Raw genomic sequence first — 12,840 nt, 5'->3', positions numbered from 1 at the left:
AACTAAGCCTGTGCGCCACAACTACTGAGTCTGTGCTCTGGAGTCTGGGAACCAGAACTTCTGAGCCCTCACGCTCCAACTACTGAAGCTCACACACCCTAGAACCTGTGCTCAGCAACAAGAGAAGCCACCACAGTGAGAAGCTTGCAAAGCACAACTAGAGAGAGGCCCCTGCTCACCACAACTAGAAAGAAGTCCATGCAGCAACAAATACCCAACACAGTTGAAAATAAATTAAAAAATTTTTTAAAGAGAGATTAGGAGACTGGATAATAAAGCAAGACCTAAATACATCCCAAATGCAAAAAAACTCACTTTAAAAATGAAAATACAAACTGGCTGAAAGTAAAAGGATATGATAATATATGCCATGCTAATATTAACCAAAAGAAAGCCAAAGTGGCTATATATTAATATCAAACAAAGTAGATCTCAGAACAGAGAATATTAATAGGGATAAAGAGGGTCATTTCATAATGATAAAGAGATCAATTTATTGTAAGTTCATAACAAGGCTAAACACATATGTATGTACCTAATAAGAGAAAATCAAAATAAATGAAGCAAAAACTGACAGAAATAAAAAGAGAACTGTTATTCTCTTGAATAACAATTATATTTGGAGGACCTCCCTAGCCGTCCAATGGCTAAGACTCTGTGCTAACAATGAAGAGGACCTGAGTTCAATCTCTGGTCAGAGAACTAGATCCCACATACTGTACCTAAGAGTTTGAATGCCACAACTAAAGACCCTGCATGCTATGATGAAGGCACAGCTGAATAAATCAATACTAAAAAAAAAATTACATTTGGCGATTTCAACACCCCTTCCTCAATCACTGATAGAGAAAGTAGAGAATTTGTAAGTAAACAGAAAACTTGAACAACACAATCAACCAATTTGACCTAATATTTATCACGCACTCTCGGCTCAGCTGGTATAGAATCTGTCTGCAATGTGGGAGACCAGGGTTCGATCCCTGGGTTGGGAAGATCCCCTGAAGAAGGGAAAGGCTACCCACTCCAGTATTTTGGCCTGGAGAATTCCATGGACGGTACGGTTCATGGGGTCGCCAAGAGTTGGACACAACTGAGCAACTTTCACTTTTCACTACCAAACAATAGCAGAATACAAGTTCAAGTGTACATAGATTATTTAAAGGTAACATCACTGGGTGGAATCTGAAACCACATTTTACATATTTTATGCTGCTACATTAAAATACATTGATCCATATTACACTTGGATGGATCTTTCACTCATTCATGAAGATCCATTGTCTTACAGATCCATGAAAGAGTCTTGGTAATCTCCTAAATGCCCTGAACCACACTTTTCAATGGCAGATCTAGATTATTCAATCTTTTATCAACTGAGATGGAGGCAACTCCTGGGGCCTACCTGACCCTAAAGAATCTGTGACAAAGTAAGGAAGGTAATCCTCATGCTGATTTAAAGATTAGATTTGATGAGTAGTTTAGATTAGTTCAATGTCTGCAACAAATTACTGTGCTTTCCTCTTTAAATATCCTCTTGAAACAAAGTACCTAAAAGACCTGCTGTACCTCTGTACCACAGATGAGCACTCTGGGAAGCAGAGACAGGCTAAACATCACCGACAACACTCAGCTGACATATTCTGTTTGAACATATCAACAATCTTTACGCCCTGAGGCAGGAGCAATATTACTCACAGGTGCTGTCAGCAGCTAACGAGGATCAACAGGGTCTCCAGGTATGAGAAGCGCCAGGAAACTAATAAATAAAAAAGAGAAAACAATGGTACATTATTTAGGGCACAAAATTTTCAGTTGTCAACATAGCAAACACATTTCTTCTAGCCTCTGAAATCATGAATCCACTGGCAATGTCTTCAACACTGTCTAAATGTTTCTGAGAATGAAGACCAACATTTTAATAATCACAATTCTGGTTCCCCAAGAGTAACTGGTAATAGTGGGCAGAGTTAAAAAATCCTCTTCTCAGAATCTCTGGGAGTGGAACAAATATATCAGTTTTCCTAAGGGTCCACGTCATTCTAATAGCCAAGCTTGAGACGCTCATGAAGACACCACACTCTTAAGGAAACCTTATGGTCTCCCTCTGCTACTCCCTCTTTATCTTCCCCTCAGTGAGAAGCTTCGGAGAAGGCAATGGCACACCACTCCAGTACTCTTGCCTGGAAAATCCCATGGATGGAGGAGCCTGATAGGCTGCAGTCCATGGGGTCGCTAAGAGTTGGACACGACTGAGCGACTTCACTTTCACGCATTGGAGAAGGAAATGGCAACCCACTCCAGTGTTCTTGCCTGGAGAATCCCAGGGACGGGGGAGCCTGGTGGGCTGCCGTCTATGGGGTCGCACAGAATTGAACACGACTGAAGTGACTTAGCAGCAGCAGCAGTGAGAAGCTTATGTTCAAAGATCTACATTAGATGTTTGGGAAGATATAAAAGAAAGACTTTGTTTCTTATAACCTACACACACAAAGATGTTACATTCTATTATGATGGCAGAATCATGTGCCTACTTAATCTTTTAATAAGATGCTTAAAGAAGATCGAAAAAGTAAGGGCAAACTAAACAATTAGGAGTAGAGAGAGAAAATGTAAAGAAAAAAGTCTCAGAATGGTAAAGTTCAATGGGAACAGACCAAGTTATTTTAATTCTGTCCCATCTTTATTCAGATAGAGAGTAAATGGCTACTATAGGTCACCAAGGAAATCAGCCTAAAAGGAAAGATAAAAATCTAGGTTCCTGATACTCAGAGCATGACCTTCCTCCTATGCCACATCTCCTTCATATTCAACTGAGATGAAAAAATCTTCCATTGCAGATGAGAAAATACGATTTTCTGGATCAGCTACTGAATGACAATGTACTCTACATGGTATCGTTCTACACTGATAAGAGGAGGAGGATTCAATGCACCAATTAAACCAGTTCCTATTTCCAAGCAGGTGAAGCCCATAACTGGCTGAAGTGTCTCTAGAGTTGGGGTAGCCCCAGTTTCTAGTAACATTCAGTGTTGAATAAGACGCTTTTTGTTTCATACTTTGTGTGTGTATAACAAACTAAAGTCCCACAATACAATCCAAGTGCTACCTGTTGCTTTAAATTCTGAGATGAATGAAGAGCAGATGATTAGGGACTTCATTGTAAGCCATCACATGCCCAAAGACAAATGTGACCTTCTATTTTTTTTTTTCATTTCCATATTGAGTCCAAGTGCTTTCTCCCAAAGTCTGACTTTTCATCTCTTTAACAATTTAGACTTTTTTCTAGACAGCTTCAATTTTTCTAGCTCATTTTCCAATTGGATAATTAATTTATGGAGATCATTGAATCTTTGCTTATTACCTGAAAAGGATGCTAATAAAAATAATAATGCTAATATTTAACAGTTATTGTGACATGACTGTATGTCAGGTACCAAACTAAACACTTTTCTTAAGTGGCAGGATTCTTTGGAATATCTGATGCTGGAAAAGACTTAAAAAAAAAAAAAGAGTGATGTCTTCCCCTCCACTGTTCTTTTTTTTTTTGCAGTCTTTACATTTTATTAACCATAGAAGATACTTTTTTAAAGAGTCTAATAGAGACATTAACTGTACAAAAGCCGATGACATTTACAGTCTTAAATACAAGGACCAACACAGAAAGTTCAGTCGCTCAGTCGTGTCCGACTCTTTGTGACCCCATGAATTGCAGCATGCCAGGCCTCCCTGTCCATCACCAACTCCCGGAGCTCACCCAAACTCATGTCCATTGAGTCGGTGATGCCATCCAGCCATCTCATCCTCTGTTGTCCCCTTCTCATCCTGCCCCCAATCCCTCCCAGCATTAGAGTCTTTTCCAGTGAGTCAACTCTTCACTTGAGGTGGCCAAAGTTTTGGAGTTTCAGCTTTAGCATCAGTCCTTCCAATGAACACCCAGGACTGATCTCCTTTAGAATGGACTGGTTGGATCTCCTTGCACTCCAAGGGACTCTCAAGAGTCTTCTCCAACACCACAGTTCAAAAGCATCAATTCTTCAGCGCTCAGCTTTCTTCACAGCCCAACTTTCATATCCAAACATGACCACTGGAAAAACCATAGCCTTGACTAGATGGACCTTTGTTGACAAAGTAATGTCTCTGCTTTTCAATATGCTATCTAGGTTGGTCATAACCTTCCTTCCAAGGAGTAAGCGTCTTTTAATTTCATGGCTGCAATCACCACCTGCAGTGATTTTGGAGCCCAAAAAAATAAAAGTCTGACACTGTTTCCCCATCTATTTCCCATGAAGTGATGGGACCAGATGCCATGATCTTAGTTTTCTGAATGTTGAGCTTTAAGCCAACTTTTTCACTCTCCTCTTTCACTTTCATCAAGAGGCTTTTTAGTTCCTCTTCACTTTCTGCCATAAGGGTGGTGTCATCTGCATATTTAAAAAGTCCATTAATTCTACACTTAAGAGGATCATTTCTTTATGTAAGCACAATCTCATTTATGTATTACACATGATATGTAGTTTAGGATCCATCTACATTATGCTTGTAACTGCATGCTGCTGCTGCTGCTGCTGCTGCTAAGTCACTTCAGTTGTGTCTGACTCTGTGCGATCCCATGGGCTGCAGCCTACCAGGCTCCTCCGTCCATGGGATTTTCCAGGCAAGAGTAATGGAGTGGACTGCCATTGCCTTCTCCTCCCCTCCACTATTCTAAGAACACAGTCTCACAAATCTATTTTGAGTTCAAGTCCCTCCCTGCAAGGGTATCATTATCTTTGGAACTTCTGAACAGAAAACAGTAGTTCTCAAGGCTCGCAGGACAACAACTCAACCAGGCTTTGGCTCAGCAGTCTCATGGATTCAGAGGATCTAGTGGAAAATGAGGGGGTGTGGATTACTGGAAGAGGGGCACATTCCCAAGACAGGCTGCAGATGTGCAATGGCCCACAGCTGTGGGGCATCTGTGGAAGGAAATGGGCACTAATAACAGAAACCCTGAAGCAGAGATGAGGACCTTGAGGCTTAGCCTGGGGTCAGGGTCGGGGAGGACCTCTGTGGGGAGCATCTCTGAGCTAGCTAGAGCATACATGCCCAATAAACACAGGACACATTGGCCAAGCAGGAGCATCAAAATGGAGGAATAGCTACCACCAGAGAATAAGGACTGGGCCAGTTCTGTATTTTCCAAGTACTAGGTGAATCCCCCCTAGGATTTTGTGTCACTCTAGGGAAGAGAGGCTCTTCCAAACATAACATACTATATTCTCAATAATCTTTTCAGTAAGTGCTCAATGCTGGATTTAGTTTGAGGACAAATAAATTGATGTTTTATTGCACAGGAGGTTGGTGGGCCAGGACTATGCCCAGTACACGGACATTTTCTAATTTTATACTCACAAGAACCACTTTAGGCTCCAGCAGCAGCAGCTCCACACCTCATTTTACAGGTGAGGCTTAGGGAGTGTAAGGAACTTGCCCAAGGCCATACACATGCTGTGAAGTATCCCAGCTCTGCCTAACTTCAGAACCCATGGTCCTCATCATAGTGCAGATGAGCTGGGCTATTCTGTAATTTAAAAAAAAAAAGAGAGAGATGCAATTTTGCAAATATCAATAATTATAAACTGACTCTATCATCCAAACATGGACAAAGAAACTGAAGTCAACTTAATTTTACAATACTCTTAGATACAGATTTGTGCCATGTCATTTTTTTTTATGACACAAAAATTCTAGCATAGATTTAACATGGACAAAAATTTTAAATTAAAAACCTTAATTCTCAGACTGGAGCTGTTCACTAAGTACTCAAGTGAAGAATGTGGTCCCTGAGTTTGGTATTTGCCAAGTAATTACGACATGCCAGAACTGAGCTAGGCAGTCTCAATCTTTGAGGATAAAATTCAAATCCCTTAACTTCACAAAATCATCTGCTAGTGTTATCTTCCAACGCTTGTCTACAAATATCACCAGCCATACTGAACTGCTTGCATGTGACACTTACACTGGCACCTCCACAGCACGTACCCTTCACAAACTAAACTTTGTACCTCCTAGCCTCCATGGTAAATGAAACGAGGGACTGTATTTTAATTTCTATTTCCCTAGTACCTAGTTCAGTGCCTAGCATGTGATATTCAAATACTATCCATGGAATGGATGGAAGAAAAACAGAATAAAATTGCAATTTTAAAAGCATTTGGTCTGTTTCCCATTTGCTAGAGTAGCCTCTTACTTGAATGTGTTTCCCCAGACAGTAGACTCACATTTTGAGAATCTTTCAGCACCACTAACCTGACACAGTAAATTCTGGCTAAGAGCAAGAGTAAGGGTATAAATAGAAGGCCAGAAAGCTGCCAGGTCAGTCTGCATTTCCAGGCAAAAACAAGCAAATGCATTTGCAAACATCGGGTATATATCCCAAGGGATGCAAATTGGTCACAGCCTTTGGCAACACGTCTATTTTGCTTTAAAATACACCTCTCACTACAAGGTTAGGAAAACCAGAAATTCCCAAATATAAATAATTGATCAAAACTTGTAAGAGAATTTGACAAAGACAACCCCAAATTCTTAAAAACCAGAGAGATTGCTAAATAACTGCATTAAGTAAATGATTACATTTGGCACAAAGAGTCAGTTTCTGCTTTAAAAGACAAAAAAGAAAGCAAGCTGCTAATTTAAATTTCAGATCATTGTTGAAAACACAGAACTGAGAAATGCAGCAGCATAAAAAGAAAGGAATAAGCAAAACTTTTAGTCCTGAGACTGTTAACTATTTTGTAGACACAGGAGACATAAATATGTTGGAAGAGTAGACAGCACTGATAGCCAAGCACTATCCTTAACGAGATAGGAGTAGAAAGATGCAGGGGGAAAGCCAATTAGGGAAGAAAAATGGCTTGAGATTATACAGTCAGTCAAATGTATGACGCTTATCCAGGTTGACAGTCATCCTTTGGTTACTTGAGGTGATGAATTTATCATAAAGATAAATGGGGGCATCTGGCCTCACGGTTCAGGACACAAGATGAAGCTACCACAGTCTGAGACCAGCTCTAATGATTCAATGGCACAGCTGGTCAAGCTATCACTCGGTCTCTCTGCCTCCAACAGCTTAGGAAGTTTCTGTTAGTTTCTTCTCCTATCTTCACTTTCACCACTGTCTCTCTACTTTAAGGCTTTTTAATTCACGGCTTCTTTTGGGACTCTGCTATCCTACCAACTCTTCCTGTTTACACTGTGCCTGATTCATTCTCGCAGCACTAACAGAAATTCTGACTGGGTCAGGAAGTAACCATGAAGGATGGAAAGCCTGTGCTGGGCAAAACTCTCATACCTGTTGGTTTCACAGGTTCCTCGAGGCCTGTAAAATGGCTGGCTGCTTTTGGGCCCAGGACTAATCACTGACCTGTTCAGCTATGGCTGAGAGAGAAAAGTGAAGAAAACCAAGCTTGACCAACTTCTTGCTTTGTTCAGATGAGGGTTGTAGCAAGCCCTTACAGGGCCATCTAGTAGACAATGGTCCCATCCAACCTATGACCAATAAATTCAATCTCATACTAAGGATCCAAGCACCTCTCATTGAAATACAAATGATTTATAATATAAAACTGCAAAGGGTAAGACTGAAGATGATGATGGGGGAGAGCAGAGGAGGTATCCTACAGGAGGGCAGCAAAAGAATCCTGAGCACTGATAGAGAGCTGGCCTCACAGAGCAATGTTTCCTTCACAGAACTGAAGAAGGTGGAAAAAGAATTCATGCATGATGATTTTTCTCTCTTTGGTAAAGTTAGAGGAATAAAATACCAATAGTTATAAGATGAGAGGGATTAGGAGCTTGATGATAACAAAGGCGGTTTGGAAAAGCCATTGTAGGCAACATCTAAGTGGACAAAAGACTGATTAAAGAAAAAGCACTGCCAAATACAGGACTCAAAAGTTCTAGTAATACCTTGATAAGCACCATTCGTAAAAAGTGAAGTCAGATGTTCTCCAGCTAGTCAAAGCACAAATAGTGAGCAGAAACTTAAAAGTTAAGAGGTGAGATCAGGTAGAAGACACAAAAACTCTAGGCTGTTACTAGTAAGGGAATCTACCACATAAACGAAACAGAAATCTAATAATAAAAAGATATGAATGGAATATGCACCTGAGAATTTAGTAAAGTCATTCATAATTGGATATAATACACAGGCTAACAAAAGAATGAGAATAATTCCCTTCCACATTTTAGTGTGCCTACTTATGAAGTAAAGGAATTAGATGTCAACTCTGTAAAAGAACTCTTCATGTATGATAATTCCTATGAAGCATGATACTTAGTTATGTCTCATTTTGGTAAGGATGCATACATCTTTTGTAATGTGAATGCTTTAGCTTGGAACTTTTTGTTTGTTAATTTTCCTGGGCCATTACTTATTTGGAGGGGAAAGAGAACCAATCTTTTTGCACATTCAATACATGTCAGTTCCAGTGCTGGTGCTTTGCATATTATATTAATCTTACGAATCCCTCTAATAGTCCTGTAAAATAACTGTCAGTAATTTATAGTTGAGAAAACCAAAGTTCACAGAGGTTAAATAATTTGCCTAAGACTATAAAATAAGTCTGACTCCAAAGTATGTGATCTCTCCAGCAAGTCCCACTGCAGAGCTGAACAGGGGAGCCATCAAATGAATTCTCTTTCCTAGAACAGGAGAGCCATCAAATGAATTCTCTTTCCTAACACCAAAAGCTTCTTAGTACACATATGATCTCACTACATATATGTATAGACTTATAAATATTTATAAATATTCCAGAATTTTTTCCTACTATTAAGCATTTTGATTAGTTAAGAGATGCTGTTACAGAATATACCTCCAAAGGGAATAAAGGAGAGTGTGGATTCTACTCGTGGAAACTTAGGCAAGCTTTTCAATCTCTTCTTTGGATTCTTTTTTTTAAACCTATCAATAGTAAAATGAGGGCTTTGGACTAGGTGGTGTCGAGTTCTATGTGACTCAAGTTATCATTCAAAATTCATTCATTCAATAGACTGAGATTAGGCACTATTTTATGTGCTGGGAAAACAGTGGTCAATGAAGTTAAAAATCTCATGTAACTTACATGCTCTAAAATTTCTGATCTTAAGACAGTAATTCTCAAGGTGGTGAGGAGTGATAAGTGGAACAAAATTTCAAAATCACTTATGGAATACTTTTTTCAGAATATGCATGTACCACATCCAAGATACACAGTCTACTCCCCAGGAAGTAAGCACCGTGGGGAGCCAGAGATATCAATAAGCATTTGTGGTATCTCTCTTATAAGGTTGGTAGAAAAACGGTTGAGAATTAGTGTTCTAAGTGATACAGTATAAAGAGATGCAAGTCATATTGCTCTATCTGTAAGTGTGAAGGGAGACTCATTAAGAGACCCAATTCTAAGCTCAAAGAAAGTTGGAAAGTGCACTTGAATGAAGAGTCCCTGATTAAGGCCTATGAACATTTGTACCAGTCAGAGAACAGAAATATTACAATGCTTACCCATGTTATTGTTGGCCATGATCTCTCTAGTTGAAATTATGTGTAAAATCACTTGGTTAAAAACACAATCCTCCTGATAATGAATTTTAATACCCCAGGCTACAGCCAGTTTTCTGTATTTAAATACAAACAAACAAGCAAGCAAACATTAATGATGTCATAGCATTTTGGTGATGAAAAGCCTGTGCGCTAATTCTTCTTTCATATTCTGAGAATCATAACGCAAAATCTGAAATGTTGGAAAGGTTTTAAAAATATATTCCCACTCCCCTCAAATCTAACAGTTACACCTAAAGTTTATGCTACAGTAAATATAAAATTACCATAGAAATGTGCATGACTTGAAAATCTGAAAAAACAAACAAAAAAAACCAAACCCACTCCAGGTTTAACACTGTCAGTCATAGAACATTTATTTTAAACTTGCCATTCAAACTTTCAAATACGATACATGTGGCAAAGAAACAACAGTTAACACACAACATCTGCCACAATTCTATCTTTGAACTGTCTTTTCTATATTATGTGGTATGTTACAATTTCTTTTAATTTCTTACATTCATTGTATTCTTAAAGGCAGCAATGTCAATTTTTCTGCTTTGAAAAGAGTTCCATTAATGTTCTGAAATTACTTAAAATGACAACTTTGCCCTCTTAGTATTCTACCGCTGCCATACTAGTGACATAATTCAACATATTATTAATACAATGTTGAGAGGTACACTGTACTTAATAAATCAACTCCCAACTCCAAGTTGAAATGAACTTCAATCAAAAAGCAAGCATTTTCCTAAATCAGTTTACTCAGCTACTTTTCTCAAAAATATTTCCATTCTGAAATAAGATTTTTTTTGTGAGATACAATAGTTTCATTTTTATTCCTAACAGAACTCATGCTGTACTTTTTTTTCTCAAAATATATTCAATATATTCTGTGCAAAATGTTAAGTTCTGTATAGGTATGTACCTTATCTTGAAAAACTTTATAAAATATAATTCCTAAAAACAACCTCAACATTAGACAATAGAGGAAGAATAAACATATCAGACAAAGCCTAATTTTTCACAGGAGAAAATAAGTATGTTCTTAAAGCTCCAGTAATACATTCCTTGAAAAAACTCAGAATGCACTTTGGTCATTATTAAACATATTAGAACATAGGCAAATAAAACAAAATGTTTTTGTTTTCTATAGAAAGAAAATATACTATACAATGAGGCTGATTTGAGGCTGATCAAAAGGAATGGTGAGAGCAAAGTGATATTATGATATGGCTCTGTTCTCCACACATTCCTGATCTTAAGATTATGATTTGGGGATTAAAACTGCACCAGTCAAATAAATCATTTACAATTAATTATTTTAAATTCTCTAAAACATGGTAAAAAAAGGTGAGGATATTCAACATGATACAACTTGCACCAAGAAAATTCTAGATTGTTTCAAATAAAGTCTTTTAAAAACTAGACACCCAGTTTAAAAAAAAAAAAAGTTTGCTAAAACATTTAATATTTCATGTAACTCCTAAAATTTGATTGTACAAATATAACAACTTAAAATCAAGGCCCAATGTAAGAGACCATCATATTTGCCCTATTTACCTAACATGCCAACAGATAAGTTCTCATTTGGACACTTGGCAAATTATTTGGAGGGGAGGGAGGGGGTTACTTTCTAGGTTAAAAGCATCTAAAATAGCCCTTATGTAACTGCGAGTTGAGGAGGGAGATATACTAGATAGCAGAATTTGCAAGCTATCGCTATTTTTCCTGAAAACTCATATATAGTTTTACAGCTAGCAATCAGGAATATCTGATTGGTTCTCAATGTTATTCTTGAGTTGTTCATTTGAGTGTGGTATGAATAGCATACACTATAGTGTACCATGGGGAGAAAATTATTTTACTTGAGTAAACATAACATACTTGAGTAATATCAATAGGCACTTCACTTGTGAGATGAGTATATACCTCACTCAAAAGGATACCATATCATGCCCTAGTACACTATAACATACCCCATATAAAGACACACATTAAAAGTAACAATTTTAAAAAGTGCACATTTTGAGCATGCACAGTTGGAGCTGTGCAAACAGCCCAGTGTTTCAAATAAATACAATTATTACTAATTTTTATCAAAATATCTTACAGTATGGTAACCATTTACAATTATTGCTCTATTAAGAGTTTTATCATCAAAGAGCACTTGTTGACCTGTTGTGTAATACCATAGATATTAATACTGAAGGGTGCTTAAACTGCAGCTTTATCAGTTTAGATCCTGGCATTGTTCCAAAATAACTCAAAAGAAACCCGGACTGGATCTTGATTTACTAAAGAAAAACGTTTTATGTGTTTAGTTGAGTCTAATGCAAGATTACAAAGTTAAAGAAATTTACTTCAAGTAAGGCAAGTCACGGCACTGATGGAGAAACAGTGTTTAGCAATGGCTTCTATTCTCACAATTTGTTGTCATTTTTTATGAGCAATTACCAGGATCTCAAGTATGTGGACATCAGTTTCATCACCCTTTCAACAACTAAGTATATCAATGCTAAAAATAAAATATAAAGACTAAAATAAATGTAAAAAACAGTGAACAAGTGAAATAAATATAAGAATTGCACACGACAGTCTGATGTAAACACTTCAATTTCTCAGCTGAGATTCCTGAAGCAAAGAGTCAGTGACTGCTTTCAGGCAGCTTAGTTGGTACTCTTATTCTGGAAAAGAGGCTACATCTTCTTTTCTCTGAATTGTCATGATTTAATCTTCCAGAGCTAGTGAAAAAATAATATAAGTAGGGACCATTAGAGCCAGTTTTGATATTGCTACTTATTAAGTTACATCACATGATATTTTTTTAATCTAAATTTCATTCATAAACAACTGAAGGTTCTACTATTTTAAATTCTTTTATTCTTTTATTTTTAAGAATTCACCTCAAACAAATAAAAAAGTGAGACTCCAATTTCTCTTGCTTTCTCTAACTGGAAAGTGACAATACACATCTACTACCGGTTAATATAAACATTCTACATCTTATTCGCTAGCAGCTTTGCACATGTTGGAGGATGCATATATTGCTATATAGATAAATAATATAGTTTTTGGCCAAAGCCAGTAATAGGGCTCTTTTTTAAAAAATCATCTAAATTAGAATGATCTTATATATGAGTAAAAATAAATACTTCCACTTATCCTATCCAAGAGTACCATTTGTAACAAATACTGTTCTGAATAAGAAGGTCCATCAGCATTATAAGCCAAGAATATTTATCATTCTTTGAAATTAATGTTATCTTCATTAA

General features: G+C 37.4%; 1 protein-coding gene across 3 annotated transcripts in view; it reads right to left on the bottom strand.

The window, feature by feature from the left end:
- Nucleotides 1-9,888: 9,888 nt before the first annotated feature.
- PHTF2 (putative homeodomain transcription factor 2) overlaps nucleotides 9,889-12,840 on the bottom strand; it is a 136,941-nt gene continuing 133,989 nt past the window's right edge. For all 3 annotated transcript variants that reach the window (XM_070369682.1, XM_070369684.1, XM_070369683.1), the window contains one exon: nucleotides 9,889-12,309. In XM_070369682.1, the coding sequence (XP_070225783.1) occupies nucleotides 12,289-12,309 (21 nt within the window). In that variant the 3' untranslated portion in view covers nucleotides 9,889-12,288. The remainder of the gene's footprint in view (nucleotides 12,310-12,840) is intronic.

This window comes from Bos mutus, chromosome 4, assembly GCF_027580195.1.
Source record: "Bos mutus isolate GX-2022 chromosome 4, NWIPB_WYAK_1.1, whole genome shotgun sequence".
NCBI classification, from domain to species: domain Eukaryota; kingdom Metazoa; phylum Chordata; class Mammalia; order Artiodactyla; family Bovidae; genus Bos; species Bos mutus.
This window is presented reverse-complemented; position numbering and strand designations above follow the sequence as displayed.